This window comes from Anastrepha obliqua, chromosome 6 (genome assembly GCF_027943255.1).
Source record: "Anastrepha obliqua isolate idAnaObli1 chromosome 6, idAnaObli1_1.0, whole genome shotgun sequence".
Lineage (NCBI taxonomy): Eukaryota > Metazoa > Arthropoda > Insecta > Diptera > Tephritidae > Anastrepha > Anastrepha obliqua.
The window spans coordinates 16,950,169-16,972,276 of record NC_072897.1 but is presented as its reverse complement, the minus strand read 5'-3'; the positions used below and the strand labels follow the sequence as shown (position 1 = coordinate 16,972,276).

The 22,108-nt window shown below is 36.9% G+C and overlaps 1 protein-coding gene across 2 annotated transcripts in view; it reads left to right on the top strand.

The window, feature by feature from the left end:
* The window catches only part of LOC129249943 (phosphatidylinositol 5-phosphate 4-kinase type-2 beta), a 136,434-nt gene that overhangs the window by 86,233 nt on the left and 28,093 nt on the right, over positions 1-22,108 (top strand). For both annotated transcript variants that reach the window (XM_054889606.1, XM_054889605.1), the window contains exon 9: positions 525-589. In XM_054889606.1, coding sequence (XP_054745581.1) covers positions 525-589 — 65 coding nt within the window. The remainder of the gene's footprint in view (positions 1-524; positions 590-22,108) is intronic.

The following is a 22,108-nucleotide window of genomic DNA, read 5'->3' as shown; positions in this document are numbered from 1 at the left end:
TGTTTTTGTTTTAGTATCTCATTCGGCCGATACTGATTGTCAGCAGTTCGCGAATTTTTCCGGTTCAATATGCATTACGCATGGTTTTTACGGATAACTAAAAGTTGATATACTGTAATTTTATGTATAGTTTTGGAATGATCTAAAATCGACCGATTAATGAATTCATATTAAACCAGATTTAGTTTGCTTATTGTTTCTGGATAACAATAAAATATTTAGGAGCTACGATTTTATTTAAAATGAAAATGAAATTATTACCAATTAATAGATACATAGTATGAGACTCTTAACTCAGCGATACTTCACTTTTTGTCGAATCACAGAAACGTCAGTATTTATTTATATTGGTACAATTTGTAAGCGTTTTTTGTAATAAAATATGAAAATTTCTTTAAGTGCAGAAATTTCATTAGAATTTATTGGCTTTTTGTAATTCATGCTCGGTATTCTGTTATATAATATTATAAGTCTCGAAATTTAAAACAACGTTGATGAATTTCTTATTTTTTTCTGATTTGCAGACAGACGAGAAATATACTTTATTGCCATTATAGATGTTTTAACGCAATATGGTGTGAAAAAACAGGTAAGACCAAACATTACTTATCGTTTTACGACGGTTGTGTCTACGATACCGGAGGGACTCGCACTTACAAATTTGTGGTTGACGAACCTTAGCAGCATTCCGCAAATTTTTGGGGAAATTCTTTCTATTATATATTTGTCGAAGCATATTTCATGGGTGGCTGTTTCAGAGATTGGACCCTGTCTCTCTAGTCAAGGGTGATTTCGGGTTTCCTAAGAAGATATCTTCGATAGTGCGGAGAAACGGAGTCGGCAAACTTATCAATCGAGATAACTATGTTTTAAATAAGAATTTAACTTAACAGAATTCAATTCTGGCTTGACTCATCAAATACAATCTGAGGGAGCAAAAGCACTGTCTTCTGGGTTGGCTTTACCCGAGAGTTGGAGCAAGATAAAGATGGTAATGGTAGTGGCTGTACGGGTTAGGCTAAGTCTTTTATGCACTGCGACCAGATTGATCTATTGTGCGTCCCTAATTACTTAATTATAATTATTTAGTTTACCGAGGAATCGAACCAGCTCCTTAGGAGGGATCGATTGTAGGTCTTCCTCCTCTAGTAGGTACGAGCCCAGGATTCTGTGTCTCCTGTGACCTAATGCCTCACAGTTGGTGATAAAGTGTTCCATAGTCTCCTCTTCATCAGGGGCAGAACCTGCATAATCTTGTATTAGATAACCCTATTGTGTTAAAGTGTTTATTACAGCAAAGTGACCTGTAAGTGCTCTACAGAGTAATCTGAGGCCCTTTTTATCTAGGGTTTGAGCAGATTTTGCTCTGTTGGCATTGAAGTTCAAAAACTTTTTAGAGTGATTAAGGGGGGAGCCTGGTTTATAAGGTCAAAAAAATCAATATTTTTTTTTCGTTTTAAGGGATTCCTAATATATTTCAGAATATTCACACAAAGTTACAGAGCCTAATTCTCAATATTTCCGTAGATACAAAGCCAAGGCGAGCGTTAGGTAGTTACGCTGTGACCGGACAGCTATAGCACAAACTTTATCTGCTTTTCTCGACTTTTCATTTTTATGATTTCTTTGAATTGGCGTACATGAATGAAAAAAACGTATGAACCTTTTGAAATGAATCACACAATAGCTTGTTCCCTTCAGTATTAAATTCTATTCTATTTGAACTAACAAAATAGATAAAAAAAAATTTTTCAAGATTTTTATATCAAGTGGAAGTGATTTTTTTTTTATAGAAAGGCATTTTTTTCTTTAAAATCTCCAAAAAGTTGAAATTTTGGAATTTCTCTCAGTTTTCTTAGTTCATCTAGAATAAAAAATCATGATAATTAGAAATCCATTTGAATTTTTCGCTTTAGATAATAATTACGAGCTGCATCTTGTACGCCAGTTCGAAATTCCAGCGTTGCAGCGCTCTACTAATTTCTATGTTAAACATTTTTTTTCAACTTATTTTAACCATTACAAAAATTTTTTATACTTTTTAAATGTTCATTAAAAGATAGAAAAAACTTTGCAGTGCTAAATTAATTTTTTCCTTAAAAAAAAAAAAATCGCAAAGAGATGCAATTTTTAGACCTCATAAACCAGGCTCCCCCCTTAAGGCCGCTTGTGCCGTTCCAGTGTTCTCTGATTTTAGTTTGAATCCATTGTTTGGTTTCCTGTTTTATATTATTTTTGTTAAAGCCGAAAAATGGGGTTGGTCCAACAAATACCCCTTCTGCCTTTTTTTGGCACACAATTTTGCCTTCTCGTTTCCTTCGTGTCCCTCATGTCCTGGTACTCAAATCAGTGAGACATGATTATGACTGGCCAGTTTGTTGAGTTCATTGTTACACACTATTAGGAATTTTTACTTTAATGTGAAGCTATTCAAGGCTTTGAGAACCGATTGGCTGTCCGAAAGTATTGTAATTTTTACTTACTCAAACCCTATTTGAGATATGATTTCCACTGCTTCCATTATGGCCAAGAGCTCCGCTTGGAAAATTGTGGTATCTTTACTTAGTGTTAGGGATTTGTGTGCTCTAGATCCCACTATTCCTGCTCCTACTCCTTGGGGCGTTTTGAAACCATCTATGTACCATTTTTGTCAGTCATCATATATCCATGTTAGGTTAATGTTACACTCTTCCCTAGACGGGAAGATAACCTTGTATCTCTTTACAAATTTGAGTACGGGTTCCGTATGACATACCTTCTTGTTTTATACCCTTTGTTGTTCGTGGAGATCGTTTCGCTACTGTACCAGTTAGGGTAATTCCCCCAGAGAGGCTGTTTCTTACTCATTTAACAATTGCTGGATCGGCTCCCCTAGTGGAGAGCGCCAGTGCTATTGCTTGAAAGTTCACGTTATCAAATGTGCCCTCAATGTCCATGAAAGCGCAGAGGGCTATTTCCTTTAGGTCATGGGCCCTTTCTATATCGTGAAGAATTGTGTGTAGTGCTCTATCTGTGGATTTCTCTTTTTGATATGCGAATTGCCGTTTATGGAGTGGGATTATCGAGATAACCTCTTCTCTCATGGTTTTCAACATCAAAGACGTAAGACTGATTGGTCTATAGGATTTTGGAGATTCAAAAAGGTTATTGCCTCCCTTTGGTAGGAATACCTTGACTTCCCGCCAAATCTTAGGGACATAACCCAAACTAAGACTTGATCTGAATATATGTACCGGAATTTGTATTAATCTCAAAGTGCCCTTGGAGAGCAGGGCTAGAAAAATACCATCTAATCCGGGTGATTTGAAGGGTTTGAACGAGTTGATTGCCCTCTCTAGCCTTTCGTAGTTTACTATTCTGTAGATAGTAGGACTTTTTGACTTGAACAGAGTGTGCGCAAAAACTCTTTGACCAGTGTCGCAGGTTGCGTTATAAGCCCACAGTCAGGAAAGTGAGTTCTGAAAAGAAGCTCTAGTGTTCCGTCGAAACTGCTTGTGGAAGCACCATCCGGTGCCCTTAGTGTGCCAATTGGATTTGTCACTTTTTTGGTCAGTGATGTTCGTGTTCTTGCCGTGGCTGGGACATCGTTTAGTTCCTCACAGAACTTTCTCCATGAGTTCCTTTTTGATTTCCTCAGTTCCTTGTTGTACAATGTAAGGGCTTTCCTATATTCATCCCATGTTTCACATTTCTCTGCATCGTTGAATTTTGAACTTGCTAGTTGACGAAAATTTGCAAGTTCTTTGTTCCACGAAGGAACTCTGTTTGTTAATTTTTTTGTCTTGAGTGGACTACTTTCGTGATATGAGGATATGATGGAGTCAGTCAGGTTTACAACTGATGCATCCATTTCCTCTGTCGATTTTATAGGAAGCATGCTTCTGGTTATTTTGGATTTAAGGCACTCTGACTATTTGCTCCAGTAGCCTTGGGATTTCTGTACAGCATTACGCTCTTAACTGGTCCTTTGATTTTAAAAATAATATGTTTATGATCAGATTTTGAGTTCTCATCGGAGACTCTCCAGTTGTTGATCATATCAAGTGAGTGCCAAGCCAAGAACCTCTTGTCGTATAGCGTTTGCAAAGGTCGATTTTTTGACCTTGTTTACAATAGCTAGATTTGTTTGTATTAAAAACTCAGGAAGTAACTCACCTCTTTTATTTGCATCACACCCAATGATTAATATCTTGTGTGTCTTACACTAAACCTATGCTATTTGGCGATGGTACCACGTCGGCGTCCTCTGGAAAATAAGCTGAGGCAATAACGACTTCTTGCTTCTTTCCACCAAAGTCCGCTTCGACTAGTACTGTTGCCCTGTCGCCATCCATAAATTCATTAAATTGCAAATGTTTAATGTTGGTATCTATGATTAGCGTAGCCCTGGGATTGACTACTCTCACCTTTGTGTTTTGTGCCTCTGTTTAACCAGGGTTCCTGTATAAGCTCTAAGTTGAATTTTTCTTTAGCAAACCTCATGCTAAGCGTGATTGAGATGTGCCTAGATATACTTCATGTATTGGCTATCGGGTTAGGGTTAGATGGAGTGCTTTCGTTCCCTGCATCCAACTCCACAGCCTCCATTTTGTACGCCAATGCATCAGCATTAACGGGTGCAGCCTTCAGCTTGAGGGTAACTTGACTGAAACGGCAGTTTACCCTTTCATTGTACTTCATCAAACTGGCTGCTGATTTCTGGTTTATTGATAGAACCAGTGTTACGTTTAAGCCTTTTTCAACTCTTTTTAGTGTACGCCAGATGTCGACGTGGAAGCCTTTATTTTGCCCCTGCAAAAAGCCCAGTATCTTCGGGGTTTCCATGGACTGGGAATTGGGGAAAGTACCTCATTCCGATCCGTGGGTGAGGTATCTTTGATTCCTCTGTGGTCCACAGTGAAGCACCCTCCCATGGTAGCGCGTCAGTGATAGCCGCTTTCAACCAGTGATGGTTCCAGTCCGTTGAACGCCATCCTTACAATGCAGGACCATGTACTCTGCTTTGTACCCACTCTGCGCACTCAAAAATGTCGGTTTTATGTTCTGGTCTTTCTCCACCAGTATTTTCCCAAGAATAAAGTTCTGGATGGAGTCCATTTACTCTGTTGTTAGGGGCTATTGGGATAGTCCCTTGAGAGCACAGTCATTTTGACACCTGTTACTACATCCTTGTAGGAGGCAGAGGGCTGCTTCTTCACGGGTGTGGTGGCGCTGTTTGTTGCTTGTTTTGCAGCTGCTGTTGCTGTTATTGCTGCGGCCTTGGATGTAAACGGTTTATCGTCTTTAGCCCGCTTCTTCGAGGTAGCCTCTGGACCTGTTTGTTCCGACGACCTCTGCCGCTTTGGACCTGGCTTAATGCCATCTGTCTTCCTTGCGGGGATGTGGAGCAGAGCTTTGGCATATGCCTCCTCTCTGCTGAGATAAAGATAAGGCGGCGAAACATGTGGCCTAATCCCTGTTATGCTTAAGGCCTGACTGGACCTACAAGTATATACAAGTTATGCGCTGCGTCGTGGTTGCTTTGCTTTGAAAGCAACGCAGGTAACGCAGGAGTTCGCTTTAATTACGAACGCGCTGACATGTCAACTTAGTTGGAAAAACATCAGATAAAGTAAGTCAAATGTAAAATATATGTATATTTTAATTCTATTTACTAAATTTATTTTGCATTTATGTGCTTTCCATTCACATGCATTCATAATTTTTCTATTGTAAGAATTTTCATGTACACGAAAGTTGTATGTAGGCAGCCCTATAAGGTGACTCAAGGCCTTGCAGGAATCACACTTAACGACAGTTGAATTGAAATGGAAATTTTTCTTTCAAATTCTAGTCCAATGCCAGCCCGAACCATGCCTTGCTACTAGGCGTTGTCGAAGTGATGGTGTCAACTTATTTACAAAATTCGCCAACAGGTTACATCTCTGAAACAACAGCCTGTGATCGGGTAAAACGGACGTAATTTCAATAGAACCAGCAATCCACGGAAATATGTTCTTTTTTGAAAATATCCGCTGATACTTGATAATTATACTAATAGATTGAGCTACAATTAATATTCACCACTGATGCGTTTGAGGTGAAGTCCGTCAAGACTAGAAAAGGCCCATAGAAGAAATTATCGGGAAGTTACGTTTGAAAAAAAACCCAAAGCTAATATCATATGCGGATGATATTGCCATAGTACTAACGGGGAAATGCCTTAGCACTATCAGAAGCATCATGACAAATACTCTCAGATCGGTTTAGCGCTTGACAGATCAAGCAGGACTGGACCTAATGCGGACAAAACACATACAGAACTTTGTACAGAAAACATTACAGTGAAATTTTTAGAAATACCATAAGCCCTAAACGAACGCTCATACAGGACCGATGGACATAACTCAATACACCAGACCAATATAGTTAATATGGTAAGCTACATTTCTATTGGGTCTAGGCTATAAGAGCATTGAAGGGAACAAGATAATAGACGATAGAGCGAAAAACGGGGGCTCTCTATCCTCGGAATGTGTCACCTAAATATCAAAATTAATACGAATATTAGACAACGAACTAAACGAAAACATGATCAGAAAATTCAGGACTAGATGGAAGAGCTTGTCCACTTGCAGGAATGCTAAGATCATGTGTTAACATGAGGATCACAGTCGTACTCGATTTATATAATCACTAACACGAAAAGATTATAGATTTTGCTTTTTGGGTTCGCTTCGCTTTTGTCGTCGCTTTAACTGACACAATTTGTGTGAACCCCTTCTAAAAATTTGTATAAATCTTCTACGAGTTGGTAAGTTTACTAAGTTTCCTTTTAAATGAATACCTTTATTAACAAATTAATATATATAAAAATTAAATTTCTGAAGTTCGTTGTGCTCATAGCGATTCAATAATGGAATTCAAGGGTTCAATTTTTGCAGGTAATTTTGTTCTTGAAAATTTCAAGATTTAGAATACCAAACAAAGGGGAATCGGTAATGATACACCCAAGAAAGCCGTTCACGTTTATCAGTCTGGTGGGAACTAAAGTTTTGAATTTAAATTTTTGGGAACTAAAGTATGAATTTCCTGTATTGAATTGTATGAATCCAACGAAAATTCTCGGATTTGAGTTTTCTCTTTGCAATTATTATTGTAGGATAATAATACAATACTTTCATGTCCTCCTTTTAGTCTTGGTATTACAGAAATTCTTGGAATTTAGTTGTGTTTTAAGTATCTAGTTAAGGGGTTATACGCAGTTATGAAGCAAATAAAAGACGGGTTGTCAAGGATTTATCCTGAAGAAACTTTAGAATATTTTAATTTGAAAATTTTTGGCGGTTATAAAAGCATCCTTCAAGACGTAACAAAATTTTTTATTTATGAAAATTTTGATTATAGAGCGCGCTGCAGGCGATTTCTGGAACCTCCTTTAAAAAAAGATGATTTACGGTGTACATCGTAACTCAGGATTGGATTATCTGAAATCAAAAAACCAAACAAATTTTGTTAATATATTAGATTATCTAGTAATTAATCGTTCGGCTAATCAAAATAGTGAATTTTCACAAAATGGCAGCTTTTAAAAGAAATGATTTCGATTTTTACGTTAAAATTTGGCCGTAAATTGATTATAAAATGGAAAATAAGTATCAGATTTACAAAAGGAACGATTAATTACTAGAAAATGTATCTTTAAAGAGTGAGTTAAAACGGTTGACCGATCAAACAAGCCGTTTTCGAGATATCGTGTACACCGACTTGAAAAATGCCGTTTTGAAAAAAACACGTTTAAAGTTTCAATACCTACCTTAAAACGTGCCGAAGCATCTCTACATATTTAGGTATAACTCCGAAAGCATTGCTTAGATCTACTTCAAATTTCGTGCGTATACTTTTGAATATATGTACATTACAAAAATGCAATAAAAAAAATCGATTTTTTTGAAAGTCATAACTGCGTATAACCCCTTAAGGCATTTTTTTTATTGCAATGAAAGTTGGGTTTTAATAGAGGCGTGGTCTACTTTTGTACTTGTGCGTTTCATGTTCTTCCATGTTTTCAAGGATTTGATCGTTTAATGTTCCAGTTCCAGTTAGTTTGCCAGTCCATCTTCCTTTCTCTATGTATTGTGTTTTACATTTGCTGATGTCAAAGCTCATTTTTATATCGTTTGTTATTTGTCCTGTGATTTTTAAAAGTGATTTTAAGTATGTTTGTGTAGATGCTTATAGTTTGATGTCGTCCATTTATAGAAAAAAGACGGTTAGACAGAGACAAATCCAGAGAGCACTTAAAGAGTCATCTTGAAATGTTCCTTTTATATGTCAATTTGTTCCGTTGTTATTTATTTTGTGGATGTGATTAAATTTATTTGTGTTTTTCATATATTCATTGTTTTCTGTAGAAAGTTTAATAATTTTTGGTATCTTTTTTGTATATTTGAAGCACTTTGATTAGCCAGCTATGTGGCACGGAGTCGAAGTCCTTGTGGTAGGGGCCCCTTGCAGCCCTGACTGTTTTTGGCATACTTTTTGTTTGTTAGTTATAACGTTGTGTTGTGTTAGATGAGTTCCTATTTTTGAGGATATTTTAAAGGTGATTATTTTATATAGTGTAGGGAGGCTGTTATTTGACTACAGTTAGAAGCCTAGGTAGTTTCATTATTTTTTGGTTTGATGTATGTTTTGCCTATTGTACGAAAATCTGGTAGGTTTATGGTTCATCTATTTGTTGATTGCTAGTTCTAGAAGATGATGTGTTGAGGTAAATTTTGTGTACCGGAAATTTTGTATGTTGTGTTTTTGAAAGTCTTCTGTAGATGCTAATTATTTTGTTCTTTTTATTATTAATAATATTGTTATGTTTAATTTCTTTAATAGGAACGGGGAATGCTTTGTGCATGGGTCCGGCGTTGAAGTCTACAGCATACTAGCCTACTCGAGTGTGGAACATTATAACTTTCTGGTCTACCTCTTAAAATACTAAATCCTATATACCGCATTAGGCGATAGCATTACTTTAGAAGCGGAGGCGGTTTACAAAAGCATGAGGGATACTCTCTCTTAACTGCAATGTTTCTTCAGGCTGTTCTTAACAGACAAGCTTCTGCTCTCTTGCGACAAAATATGCTTTTCGCATACTTCGTAACAGCTTTCCAGCTGTGACCACTTTCAGTAGAACCCACTATCCCAAACAGCCGTGGAAGCGGTACGCTTCTGCCTGCTGTTAGCTCTCGTATGTTGACTGCGTTCGTATGTTTACTACGCTCATTTGAATTAGTTATATGTATAAATATCATAAATAAAACAACTGACGTAGCGGTAAGTTCTTATTTTTTCTCCCAGAAACATTGGACTTTGTCGGCATTGTTCTGTCGAACATTGAAAAAGCAGTAACCTATGCGCTGTACCACAGTGCACATGAGTCTTATTTTGCTGTGCATTGCATTTCACAATATGATGGCGTGCTATTGTTGTAATAGCAGAAAACATTCCCAGTTATTTTTTGATGAATACTGCTGAGTTGGCATTACGTGGTCAATATAAACCTTAGGCGCTCCGGTAACGCAGAATCGGCTGTTGTGGAACGCTTATAGTTGTTTGAGTAATGCTGCTGGAGTGACAGTCCTTGGCTAGATATAAATCCGGGTCGCTCCGTTAACGAGTCACCGATAGTCATCACGTACAATCGGTGGAGTGCTCACCGTTGTTTTTTTAAAAGCTTGAGAATTTGAAATGATAATACAAAACAGAAATATTTGTGTATTTATTTTTTTTACTCCATATAATCTGGTAGATAATTTCATGGCGTTTATTTTTTGAATATGATATCTGGCGCCGGCTACGAGTTACATGGTCCATTCGATCAGTTCAATAAATGGATTGTCAAGTGCGTTGTGTGGCAAATTGCGCCGTCCTTTTGGGCCTAAATGTGGTCGATGTTTAGCTAATTAATCTTTGAAAACAAAGTCAGAACGGCTCGATAGCGCTCTGATCCTGAAACCAGCGTTTAAACAAAGTGCTCCTTGAACTTCAAGAAAATATTAATTTTTTTCAAAGTAAATTTCCACAATGTGAAAGTGTTGTTCTGGCGTTTAACGGTTCTTGATCAGTAGCAGTCGTTGGCGTCAAAATTTCAGCGTGCTTTGCGTTCTGCAGGGTTTGAGGAGCTGAATTACGGCACTGTTCTCTCTCCGATTGTGCCAAATCATTTTTGATTCTACGGAAACATCCTTCTGCTTTTTTAGCACTTTGCATCTTTTTCAAGACTCGTCGAATAGTGGATAAATAGCTCTCTTTGTAGCTGCATGTAGACTCGGCATTTGTGGTTATGCCTTCTTCACAGGATTCATTTATCGGTGACCATCAGCCGTCACTTTCTTCACCTTCTGAACGACAGAGTGTTTTATTCCGCGCCGGTGGAGTTCCTTCTTCGTTACCCAGAGTCAACGTTCGACAACTTTGCAATCTGTGGGGTCTTTAAGCCCGCAGATCAGAGACCACAGCAATCTATTGTTTTCCGGAAAGCCCAACTCTTAGATTTTACTTCATTGCTTTTGAGAGTGACGTAGATTTTTCTAAGTTATTTTTCCCTACTTTCTTTTCTTTTGGGTATCGGCTTCCAGTCGCAGTTGTAGGAAGACCACGCGAGGGTGGGCACAGGACCTTATGGAAGCCAGTGCCAGAGCCAAAATCAGACGCGAGTCAGGAGTTGTGTCAACTGAATCTTTACTATCAATTTAATGGCAACGTAGCTTTGAACGTACTTGAAGACCTTCCAGGGCTTTTACGAGACAGAGGCGTTATAGCATTTGCCTGTCAGGCATGCCACTCTCCCATATAGTTGGGGCGCAGTTTTAGCAAGTCCTCCATCACTTCACCCGTGCTATGTAGCATTCGCAGTCTGCGGAATGATGAGGCAGAATTCGGGTCGCCCTTGCCCTTTGGCGTTGAGCTCTTCTGCGATTAATCCCCGTGCAGTGTCTGGGTTGGTGGACCCAACTTTTTCACTACAATTTTATACCTCAGTGGTTTCGATCTACTTGTCGCAGAGCGCTTTGTCGGAACTTGATTTGGTTTTCTTTATTTCGGTGCGAAGGACTTTCCTAGCGTTTTTGTATGCCCTAGCCCTCTAGTCCGGACGAAATTGGCAAATATCGACCCTGGATGGATTTCGCAGCCTATTGCGAGGGACGAGAATCTGTAAGGTCATTGCCCGTGTGTTATTCTATCACCCTTAATCCATCGGCCAACCGGAGAAAGGTTAGATCAGGCACGGAATATCCAAAGTCGGGCCGGCGGTAGATGGAATTCGTGCCAGTATTGAGAATAGTGAAACAGTTTCTTGTCAAAGTTTACATTTGGCGTAACAAAAAAAGGTCGCCTTTTATGAGACGTTTTTATATTGTAAATTTTGTGTTTGGAAGAATTTTCAACTGTTCCCACTGCATGTTCGATGTATTCAAACTGTAATTCGTTTGTTTCATTCTTGTGTAAGGATATCTTTAGGCGCCAGCAGCCATTCAAACTGTCTTGATACTGACAAGCTGCACAACATTGTTGCCATTTTTCGACTACAATGCAACAACATAAGAGAAAAAATCACGTAATTGAAAACTATTTGCATGCGTCCCAAAACAAACATGCTGGGAAACATGGGTTTGAGTTATGATATTTGCATGAGATTTGACAAGCATTTTGGTTAGTTTTTGTGCTTAAACATGCTAGCACTATCAAACCTGAAAGTAAGCTGCGGTGGAAACTTTATATTTCCAAAAAGAGAGAAATATGAGGTCTTCTTGGCGAAGGAGAAGTAGACGTCGATGGTTTGACGCAAGCACGAAGGACTTTCACAAAAATGAATAGTTTTGGCGTTTTTAACTCGTTGATATCGGTGCTACGCGACAGTTGCTTTACCTTTTGCTAAATGCTATAACTTCCGCTACCTTGAGGTGTAGGGTTGAATTCTGGCAAGTGCTAAGGCTAATGTAGCTGGCACAGTATGGGAAAGCCTTTATTACTCGTATGGGAAAATGACTAGCATGCCTGTTTAGGCTTCATGCTTGATGCAAGTAGCATGTAGGCTTCTATGGAGACTTTTTCAGTCCGCCTTTCTGCGTTTTCTCTAGAAAGGGGCCCTTACTTTTTCTTTCTGACCACCTTAATTTACTCTGTGACAAGCCCGGAAGGGTTCGAAACTATTGGAGATAACATGTGTCCCAGATATCGACATCAAGAGACAATGCTTTGTTGTTTTGTGTTATGATTTACTAATGTTTCGGATTCAAAAAAGTAGTTGATTTCGTCTATACTCACTGATTTGAGGTTTTGTGTAAAAGTTTTGTGCAATATTCCGGTTGCTGATATTATGAGTGGTAGTAGTTTCAATTCGTTTTGTTTCCAGATGTTTTTAATTTCTTGTGCAAACGCTATGTATTTTTCAATTTTTCCTACGTATGTGCTGTGTATGTTAGTGTCATTAGGGGCATTTACTTCATTTAGTTGTGTAATTTTTTCTTTCTTGTCTTATCAGTGTATATGACTCTGTCTAAGTATATGGTTCTGTCCCAGGATAATATGAAATTTTCATGCTCTAGTATAGTTTCGGGTGTATATTGCTAATACCTTGTTGTGTTATTTGTTAGATTGAGAATTGTGAATAATTTTGGTTACTGTATCGTGTCTTTGCGTGTATTTTGTCCCCGCGAGCATTGGGCATCCTATTGTTTTTGTGCGTAGGAGTATGTTGCATTTACGGTATCTGTCGGATGCGATGGTTAAATCTTTTATTATATTTATATTTTCTGTAGTTTCTTGTTGCTATAATTTGGCCTTGTATATCAATAATGAATCCCACTGTTTCCGCTTGTAGATCTCCTTTTCTTCTTTCTTTTGTTTCTATGCTGCAAGGATTTTTTCTATTGTATGTTTTGGTAGAATAAGGTTTTGGTTGTAGAATTTAAGGGGCGTTAGTTCTTTGTCTGCTAGTATTATTGCTTTGTGAAGCGCTGTGTCTTGGTTGTAGAAGTGCTTATATGCTCTTAAGTTATTTATTTGGCTATTGTGTAGATGATGGATATCAATAAGTCCCCTTCCTCCATTTTTCCCGGGGATAGTCATACACTCCTTACATGAATGTGGAGTTTGTTAGTTTCCTTCTTGTTGCTATCTTTAGGGTTTCTATATCTGTATTATAATTATTATTAATATATAGGTATGTATATTAATTTTCTATTATATTGCATTGTGTGTATTTATAAAATGGTTGCTCGTTTTTCAACAGTTGTAGTTTGTTTGATATTTCTTGGTGTAGAGTTTTTGCAACTACATTATGCCTTTCTGTGTATTCAGTACCGATAAGTACAGGACATCATGTGATTGTGTGCTCTATCCTTTCTGCGTGTGTTTGGCATCTGCGACATTTATTATCTGACACGTTGAGATCTTTCAAAATGTATTCTTGATATATTTTTGTGAGGATAACTTGATCCTGAATGGCGATCGTAAATCCTCAATCCTCAAAGTTCTCCTTTTTGTGGCCAGGTGTAGCTGTTTTTCTGGTCAATATTTTGGTCCTGTATTATGTGTAAATGACTGCCGTATAGCTCTTTCTGTCTGCTATAACTATCGCTCTATGTAGGTGAGGTGTTTAGTTTTGAAAAATTGTTTAAGCTTATTTATTTGATTGTTGTGCAGGTTGTGAATGTTTACAACGTCTCTTCCTCCTTCTGTTCTTGGGATTGAAATTAATTGTATGCATGATTTTGGATGTAGCTTTCTATATTTTGTCATCTGTTTTCTAGTTGCTATTTCTATGTTATTGAGATCTATGATCACAAATGAGTATGATAGGATGAGTATGGCATACTCTTGCCAGAAAAAGTATCCGTACAAAGAAATGAAAGGAACATATTAATAAATTCATTGTAAAAAAACTTAAACATTTTAAACTTTTATGAGAAAGGTTTAGTAAGTAAATTTCCTACAATTTCTATACATTTTTCCCTAAGTACATCTTCAACGAAGCAGAAAAAGTTTCCGTACACATGAAAACAGGGATTCCCCGTAGTATGCAGTGGCATATTTATATTCAATAACGGTTTTATTTCAGTTTGTAATTGATTTTGCTGTGACTGCATTACTTTGGAGTTATTTTAAATTTTTGTGTGTAAGAAATAGCGATGGCCCTCAAAACTTATTATCTTGAAGCTTAGAAATGAAGGCAAATCTTTTCGCGAAATTGAGTAAATCATAGAAAGAAGTCACTGATCACTGCAGTATGTCGTGTAAGCATACAATACAACTGGTTCAATTGTGTCAAAGCCACGTTCTGGTCGACCTGGCAAGCTGACCGTACGTGAGAAACGAACCATAATGCAATCAGTGAAAAAAAAGTATCGAATTATAGCTTCTCAAATATGTAAAAACATTTTAAATTTCTTTGGCAAGCATGTGCACGACGATACTGTACGTAAAATACTTAAAGAAGATGGGTATCGCGGACGTGTAGCTCGTAGGAAACCGTAAATATCCGAAATCAACAAAAAAAAAATGCATGGATTTTGCAAACTATTATGTTGACAAGCCTCTAAAATTTTGGGAACATGCTCTATTTTCGAATGAAAGCAAATATGGCATATTTGGCTTTAAAGGAAGAAAACTAGTGTGACGTAAGAGCGGTACTGCGCTGCAAAAAGAAAATTTTTTACCAACTGCGAAGCGTCGTATGTATTTATGGCTTTGGTACGATTTTTGGAATTCAAATATGTTTTAAGGATTTATTTGAGGCGTTTTTTACATTGTGTTGCTAGTTGTTTTTTAATAGGTGTGTGGTCTAGTTTGGTGCTTTGTTGAAATCCCAAATATTTATCGGTTTAATTTTCTTGTAAATTGTTCATGGTTTGATTACCAATTGTTTCTGGTTGTGCCACCTTCCTCTCTCTACGTATTGTGTTTTACATTTGCTAATTCCACATTGCATTCTTATATCTGTTGAGTAGTTCTTTAAGTGGAACTGTGTTTACGTATGTGTATAGTTAACTGTCGTTCATATGTAAATAAGAATTGGTTTATATATGTTCTGATGCTATTTCGTGTTTAATATTAAATCCATATGTTGCGTTGGTAAGTGTGTTAGACAAGGGGTTTAGACTGAGACAAAACCATAGGGTGCTTAAAGAATCTCCCTGAAATATGGCTCTTCGTATGAGCATTTATTCTGTTATTATTGCATTCAATGGTGGGGTTAAGAGTATGCTCGTTTTCTACTTATACATGGTAGTTGTTAAATAATGTAAATGTTTTGGGAGTATTATCTGTCATGGGATAAGGGTTCTGTTTAGTCCAAATAGGATAATATAATATAATATGATATAATATAGGTTGTCAAAAAAGTCTTGCGGTATTTCCGCAAGCTTGTCTTTGCAAGCGCGTAGTTCTAGTTGTATTCGTCGCATCGGTTCACCCTAGAGCTTTTTCGAAAGCTCTTTTCACGTGCTAACACGTGTTTGATTAATTGTTGTTTGCTTTTAGTCATTCGTGAGTTATAGCGTCGCAACCATAGAGCAAAATAAAGAGAAAATACGGCGTATTTTACAGTACTACTACGATAAAGGCAAAAATGCATCTTATGCTGCCAATAAAATTTGTGCAGTTTATGGACCCGATACAGTTTCCATTTCCCCCGCACAACGATGGTTTCAACGTTTTCGTTCTGATGCAGAGGTGATCGAAGATGCGCCACGGTCCGGAAGGCCTGTCGTCAAAAATTGCGATAAAATCGCTGAATTGATCGAAAGAGACCGGTATAGTAGCAGCCGTAGCATCGGCCAAGAGCTGGGCATGAGTCATCAAACCGTTATAAACCATTTGAAGAAGCTTGGATTCAAAAAGAAGCTCGATGTATGGGTGCCACACGACTTGACGGAAGAAAACATTTTTGCCCGTATGGATGCATGCGAATCGCTTCTGAATCGCAACAAAATCGACCCTTTTTGAAGCGGATGGTGACTGGCGATGAAAAGTGGGTCACTTACGACAACGTGAAGTGCAAACGGTCGTGGCCGAAAAGCGGTGAAGCTGCCCAGACGGTGGCCAAGCCTGGATTGACGGCCAGGAAGGTTCTTCTGTGTGTTTGGTGGGATTGGCAGGGAATCATCCACTATGAGCTGCTCCCCTATGGCCGAACGCTCAATTCGGACCTGTACTGCCAACAACTGGACCGCTTGAATGCAGCACTCATGCAGAAGAGGCCATCTTTAATCAACAGAGGCCGAATTGTCTTCCATCAGGACAATGCCAGGCCACACACATCTTTGGTGACGCGCGAGAAGCTCCGGGAGCTCGGATGGGAGGTTCTTTTGCATCCACCGTATAGTCCGGATCTCGCACCAAGTGATTACCACCTATTTCTGTCCATGGCGAACGAGCTTGGTAGTTGGAAGTTGTCCACAAGAGAGTGCTGTGAAAATTGGCTCTCCGAGTTTTTTGACAATAAGGAAGCGAGCTTCTATAAGAGGGGCATTATGAAGTTGGCATCTCGTTGGGAACTCGTCATCGAACAAAACGGCGCATATTTGACTTAAATCGCATTATTATAACCAATTTTATGGACAATTGAAAATTCAATAAAAATACCGCAAGACTTTTTTGACAACCTTATATTTGTAACACCTTCAGAAGCCAACTACGGGGCACTGAATCGAAAGCTTTTTGATAGCCTATGTAGCAGGGGTGTAGATTGCGCATTTGGGTAGTGTTTGTTTCATTACTACTGTATCTATTATTAATTTCCCTTTACATACTCTACTGTCTTTTTTTCACCCCTTCTGTTCATTTGTTAAATGTTCTAGCGGGAAAGATGTGTATATATTTTGTTACTAATTGTAGAAGTTTTTATTTTGTATAGTTTTTTAAGTTTCTGTCTTTGTCTTTAAGTTTTTGTTTTTGGGTGTCGAAAATACTACTAATCTACTAATGGTTTCTTGTGTTTTTGTTTTAAGATTTCTAAATGTTTAATTATATTACTTGATCTTTTCTCAAGTTATTTATTTTGTTCTCAATCCGGGCTTGCCATTTTGGTTTGCGCAGAGGATGAGGTTATTTTATGGTAGGGGTTGCTGTTTACTGATTATTATTGTGGTTATTGCAGATATACTATATACATATGTATGTGTCGATGTCTTATATTGTTGAATTATTATGTAAATAAGGTGGTAAAATGTAATTGCTTATAATTTCAATTATATTTGTAGCGTTTTTAACACACTTTTATTAGGTCGGGTTGTATGTATGTATGTATGTATGTATGTATGTATGTAACAGAATCTTTGAGCTTAATTTTCACTGGCTTCTATAATAATTTAATAAAAGTTTTCCATTATCCTTATTAGGATTGCCAGGATTAATATTTTTTTTTTTTACCTCTGGGCAAAAAGTAAGGTGAATTTGGTTGTAAAATGAAAAGTCTTGATTCATTCTTGTAAATCAATTTCATCCCCTTCAAAACAATCCCCTCTCGATGAAATACACTTATGCCAACGATTTTTCCAATCCCCGAAACATGCCAAATAGTCCATTCCGGTATAGCCATCAGCACCTTCTTCGATTCAGATTTTATCTCCTCAATCGACTCGAAACGCGCTCCCCGGAGTGGTCTCTTGAGTTTTGGGAATAGCCAGAAGTCACACGGAGCCAAATCAGGCGAATACGGTGGTTGCGGAACGATATGCGTAGAATTTTTGGAGAAATGGTCACGAAGAACGAGTGCAGTGTGAGACAGTGCATTATCGTGATGCAAAAACCAAGAGTTGTTGGCCCATAATTCTGGTCTTTTTAGACGAATTGCTTCACGTAAACGACGCATAACGCTCAAATAATATTCCTTATTAACAGTTTGGCCAGGTGGAAGGAATTCATAGTACACCACACCACGAAAATCGAAAAAAACTGGCCAATGGAGTGGGGTAGCCGTTTCTCAGGCTCCCTCCACGAAATAAGTTCTTCATGCCGATTACTTCTTTATCACGGCCGATAACTGCATTGCTTTAGACTCACAGTCGATAAGAAAGGAATTAAATATAACACGAATATATCGAATCATTAATTCACTGACTGCAATGATAACAATAATTTTCATTCATAATAAAAAATAGTTTAAAAAAAAAAACTAAAAAACACGCTTTTTTGCTAATCGAACTAAAAAGTAGAAAATAAAAAATAGTTTAAAAAAACTAAAAAACACGCTTTTATTGCCAATCGAACTAAAAAGTATAAAATAAATTTTAATGACAAAGAGACCTATAATGAAGTAATAGCAAATCGAACGATCAGTCATAATCAACTACCTCAGAACAGAATTATAACAAAAATTAAGCCCCTTATTATGAGCAACATTCGATCTTCGACTGTAGTCGAAAGTGCTGATCGAACGAATTTTCATTTGGTATTATGGTGCTCATTCGTTGAAGAATAGGACTATTGTGAATTTCGATCGCTCGACGCATTTACAATAGATAATTTTTCTCAGCTGATACAGCAAATCAAAATAAAAGAAATACCGATTTTGTTGAAATTCTTTGTTAACAACATTTTTAAAAGTTAAAAAAAGTATTTTTTGTGAAAATGAGTACAACGGAGTTGTGGTTCGACGATTCATCGGACGATGAAAGATTAGTGAACTAGTTAGAAGTAGAAAACAGTTGAGGGGCGCATCCAGCTCCCTAGAAATGGCTTCCACTGAGTAAGTTTAGAATTTTCAATGAAGGTATGCTAGGACTTGCCCAACCCACTGTGTACGATGATGCTGAAGATATTGAAGTGGAGTCAAATAACAGAGAAGTAGAAAACATAAGAAATGAAATTTTGAGAATATTATAGAAAAAAAATCTAAAAAGTATTAAATAGAAACCTTTACGCCACAGTTTCTGTTTTATTTTTGTTATAAATTTTCTTTATTCAATTATTCGTCATTCGAAAAAAATATGTATTTCAGTTCCTCTACGTATTTCAGCCCATACCTACCAAGGGAAAATAAAAATGTATTTCTATAAACATGACAAATAAAAACCATTATTAAGCTTAATCCATTTTGCTGCCGTTCTCACTGGTGGTCCCAAGCAATTCAGCTCCGTTGTAAATTCCTCCCATTTTTTTGCTGCTTGAACTTTGGTGCAAATCCCTTTTGCGAATTGTGTATTCGCCTTTCTAATTGTTGTTTGGTACTCACGACTTTCGACCTGCATAAAATTAACAAAATTAGTATAAATTTATTATTTGGTTACTATAAAACCATAAATAATCGCAAACAACTTACACTTTAACAAGTTTTCCCACAATACGCTACACGATCGAAAGCAAAATTGCATTCGACTCTAAATTCGGTAAACAACGAAAATTTCGATAGGGTTGCACCGCTTATAATACCAAATTGACATTCGATTTTCGATCTTCGACAACCAACGAATATCGAAGATCGAATGTAACTCATAATAGGGGCCTAAGATACAAATAGAGTAATTCAAATTAGAGTTAAAAGCGTGGGATGCATTTTGCTTCACTTTCATAACCCTCTGTACATAGGTAGTTGCCAATAGAATGATTGTAATATTTACTATATCAAGCATCCCACGCTTTTAACTCTAATTTGAATTATTCTATTTGTATCTTAATTTTTGTTATAATTCTGTTCTGAGGTAGTTGACTATGACTGATCGTTCGATCTGCTATTACTTCATTATAGGTCTCTTTGTCATTAAAATTTATTTTATACTTTTTAGTTCGATTGGCAATAAAAGCGTGTTTTTTAGTTTTTTTAAACTATTTTTTATTTATTATTATAACTATTATTATTATTATATAATTAATGTTTATTTGTTGCATCCCAAAAAAGGAGTAATTTACATTAATTGTCCATGTTAGGTGCAAGCCAATAATTCTAAAAGGTAAAAAATGTTTCAAATAAATACATTGAGTGCCATCCCTAATAGGTGGAAATCGGTAATAAATCAAAGAGGATATCCGAGAAAATACTAGCTTTAAGGAAATTTATGATTTTTTTCTGTATATAACTAAATTTAAATAACTGGGTCACTTTGAGTGGCGCGCCATTTTTCATGTGTTTTGTTCCATTCTCGTAAATTTTGAAAACTTAATTTTATTAATGAAATATGTTTACGTTTTTTTGTTGGCTTGTATCTATAATTTATGAAAAATAAAGAAGTTGAAAAAGAAAATGTAAGTTTTTGTAAAATTTTGACATGGCACTCACTGTATATAGTTATAAATATTATATAAAATAGTTGACAGTTTTGCAAACAATAAAACGTTTACTGTAAAAAGATTCGGACTATATGACAGGAATTGAGTAAATTTGGTTTCTTTCATATCGAAAATTAGAGATTCTGAGAGTTGAAGAGTTTTAAGGTTATCTGCTAAGTTTTTATGCACGAGTCCATGAGCTGAGATGATAATTGGTAGTATGTCCACCTTTCTTAGCCTTCACGGGCGTTTGAACTAGGACAGAATATTTTTATATCTTTTCTGCATGTTCTTGGTAAGGGGCACCGCAACATCAATTATATAAGCAATCTTATTAGATTTATCAATCAGAAATATTTCTGGCCTATTATGGTTTCTCGTGGCATTCGTTAAAATTGTTCGTTCGCAATATAGGTGGCATGATTCGAATGGCATTATATACACTTAGCCCACAAAGTCTGCGTTCACCTTAGACTTTTTGCGTGTAATGTGAAAATAAAACATAAATCTATAATTCAAATCAAATTATTGCCATAAGTTTATTCCTTATTTTCTTAAGTTTAAATAACAGAAACAATAATTATATTAATCTTCTCGATATTGATATAACGTGACATAAGTGCCATAACAAAAGAAATAAATAACCAAAAAGTCTGCGTTCAGTTTTACATCAAGTATGAAAAATATGAAAAATATTATCTTAAAAAGAAAATTAATATCTAGTTGGGTAGCCCCGTAGTTTTAAAACTTCCGCCAATCGGTTTGGCATCGAATATACCAACTTCTCTGTCTCTTCTGTTGTAATTTTCTCCCATTCTGTCTGCAGAACATTTCGTAAGGACTCTTTACTAGTTATTACATGCTGTCGTATTTTTTTCTCTAGTAAATCCCAAAGGTGCTCTATGGGGTTGAGGTCGGGTGATTGGGGGGGCGTTTTAAGCTGTCTTGGAGCATTATACAATAGCCAAAGTCGTACAACCTCCGCTGTGTGCTTTGGGTCATTGTCTTGTTGAAACCAAAACGTTGATGACAATCCAAGATTTTCTGCACTTTGCTTTAAATTTTGTTTTAAAATATTAAGATACCCCCACCTATCCATTGTGGATTCAATAAAGCTCAGTTTACCCACACCAGCAGCTGCCATACAACCCCACATCATAATGCCACCACCACCATGCTTGACAGTGCCTACAAGGTTTTGTTTTTCCAGCGCTGTTCCTGGTTTCCGCCAAACAATTTGACGTCCTTTAATGCCGAAAATGCAATACTTACTTTCATCTGAAAATATAACTTGTTTCCAGAACTCTGGAGACTTATTTATATAGGCGTTAGCGAACTCAATACGTTTACGCCGATTGACATGTGAAATGTATGGTTTTTTACGGGCTACCCTACCATGATACCCAGCTTTATGTAAAATTTTTCTTGCAGTTTCCGCACAAATTTTTTTATTGAACGTCTGTTGCACGTTTTCAACAATTTTTGTGGACGTAGTTCGCGGATTTGTCTTCGCCATGCATATTATTTTGCGTTCTTCTCGAAAAGATAATTTTTTTGGACGACCATTTCTCGGCTTAGATGTTAAAATCCCAGTTGCTTTAAAATTATTTATAACGCGTTGTACAGAGGAATACGTTCTTCCAACAGTTTGGCCTATTTTTCGAAAGGATTTTCCTTCTTTCCATAATTTGATAATTATTTTTCTTTCTCCAACACTAATTTCTTTTCCTTTTGACTCCATGCTTAAAAATTAATCCTTTCCGTAAACAAGATGCAGCATTGGGTGCGTTAAACAACTGACTAATATGCAAATAATAAAAACTGCGCAATAAAAAGCAAGAAGCATTCTTAAAACTAACGGTAT